Consider the following 2197-nt stretch of genomic DNA (forward strand, 5'->3'; position numbering starts at 1 on the left):
TGTGTGTGTATGTGTGTGTGTATATATATATATATATATACACACACACAATGTATGAAGACATAAAAATTATATTATCTCTAGGTATTCCTAAAATTACAAGTCTGACAAAGCATCGCAGCAATGACGGCAAACACAAAGTCTTGACGTGTGAGGCAGAAGGTTCACCTAAACCTGATGTACAGTGGAGTGTCAACGGAACTAACGTGAGTCACTATCACTGTCAGACTAAATATAGATCTGAATCTGATCTGATTTATATCATCATGTTGTAGACCAGGGGTGCCCAACCCTGCTCCCGGCGATCGACTGTCCTGCAAAGTTCAGCTCCAACCCTAATCAAACACACCTGAAGCAACTAATTAGGGTCTTCAGGATCACTTAAAAATTAAAGGCAGGTGTCTTTGATTAGAGTTGGAGCTAACCTTTGCAGGACAATCGATCACCAGGAGCAGGGTTGGGCACCCCTGTTGTAGACATTACTCTTGTCCCAAAAGAACCTTGCATCTTGTACTTCTTTATGCAAGAAGGAAAGATGCCCAGATATTTAACTCTGTTCTGGTCTAGACAAGATGAAAGGTGCACAGGTGTTTGAAGTCACAGGTTTTCAGCACCCAGAAGCGAAGAGCCAACTTTCAATTTACGTTAAAAAGGGAACAGATGTCCTGGGACGGAAATGTCTGGAATCGCACACAAAGAATTATTATTCGTCCTGTGTTCCACAGACTGACGGCTCTGGTATTTTGTTGCGAGCGACTTTGCCTTTGTTTCTGGATTTTTTATGACAAGAAGCGAATTTCCACAAAGGCACGTCTCGCCACCCTCCCAAACACATCTGAGGGGAGGTGATGACTATGCTTGAGTTTGTCCCATGAGTCACAGTGTTTTGGTTTTGTTACAGAGTGGTCTGACCGACACTCGTCTTTCTCTTTCACTCTCAGAGTACCACAGGCTCACCGTGATGCAAATACTCATGCAGTTAGCTCTTTTCTGCTTCTCAGTGTCTGGCCGGTCTCTGTGGATGCATTTAAAATAAATGATTTTAGATTTGGTGTTTTGTATTGGTTTGCTTCCAACAGGATTATAAAGTCACACCCTGTGTACAGTCATGGCCAAAAGTTTTGGCAGTGGCATCATTTTTTTTTTTTTTCAAGTTTGCTTCTTAAGCTGTTGTGGAGTTCATTCACATTGTTTCTAGATTATTGTGTAGATATTAGAATAGTATCTTAATGGCTGCTTATTTCTGGTATATTTTGCTTTGTGATCCTGTAGATCGCAGTGCTGGTATCAGTACGATTAGCTAACTCTATGCGCTCACTGTCTGCCTTAATGACACGGATATTGAAGTGTGTTACGAAGACTCATTTAGTGGCTGTGTGATTACTGACACACATTGCACTCGTTTTTCCCGACCCTGAGGTGTGTGTGTTTTCTGTGAGACTTTCCATTAGCGCGGGGTGTGGTGGTGGTGCTGGCTTTATGATAATAAATTAGCTGAGGATCATTAGCGCCGTCTAGTGGAGAGGTGTATTAAATAGCGCCTTAAGCAAACGGGTCCGATAGATAAACCATAGTCTTGCTGACTCTTGCTTATTTGTATTTTTCATATAAAGTTAATAATCTGTTTAAGGCAAGAATGGATCTCCATCAGTCAGGATTTGTCCCAGAAGCTAATATCCAGCATGCCAGAGTAAATTGCAGAGGTTATTAAGAACAAGGGTCAACACTGTAAATATTGACTCATTATATGAGTAAAATCCAAAACATGCGAGTTAGTCTTCCTAGTGTTATTACACGTTTAGTTTACTGTTGTACATTACACAATACAGCTGTATAAAATAATCTTTAAAACAATATGTACTTTCAAAGAAACAGTAATTAATCAAACAGTAAAACTAAAAAAAAAACATATTTTGATTAATTTGATATCAATTCTTACACGCTTCTCCTAATTTCAGACAACTGAATTTTGAATGATATGTAGTTATGTTTTACCTTACTGTGAAAATTGATTTTATTTTAAATATGTTAATAAAATCTGAAATAGATTTTAAAAAATACACTTAAAAGACTGGAGTAGCTAATGGCTGTAGACCATCATAGGAATAAATATATTAAAATAGAAAACATTTATTTTAAATTGTTTTAATATTTCACAATATTATTGCTTTTACTGTATTTTTGATCAAATAAATGC

The 2197-nt window shown here is 37.7% G+C and overlaps 1 protein-coding gene across 1 annotated transcript in view; it reads left to right on the forward strand.

Annotated features, from left to right (window-relative positions):
- The window catches only part of LOC107747037 (CD166 antigen homolog), a 72680-nt gene that overhangs the window by 64457 nt on the left and 6026 nt on the right, over window positions 1-2197 (forward strand). Inside the window, exon 10 of the mRNA XM_016561452.1 lies at window positions 85-206. Coding sequence (XP_016416938.1) covers window positions 85-206 — 122 coding nt within the window. The remainder of the gene's footprint in view (window positions 1-84; window positions 207-2197) is intronic.

The sequence above is a fragment of the Sinocyclocheilus rhinocerous genome, unplaced genomic scaffold (genome assembly GCF_001515625.1).
Source record: "Sinocyclocheilus rhinocerous isolate Xijiao unplaced genomic scaffold, SAMN03320098_v1.1 scaffold708, whole genome shotgun sequence".
Lineage (NCBI taxonomy): Eukaryota > Metazoa > Chordata > Actinopteri > Cypriniformes > Cyprinidae > Sinocyclocheilus > Sinocyclocheilus rhinocerous.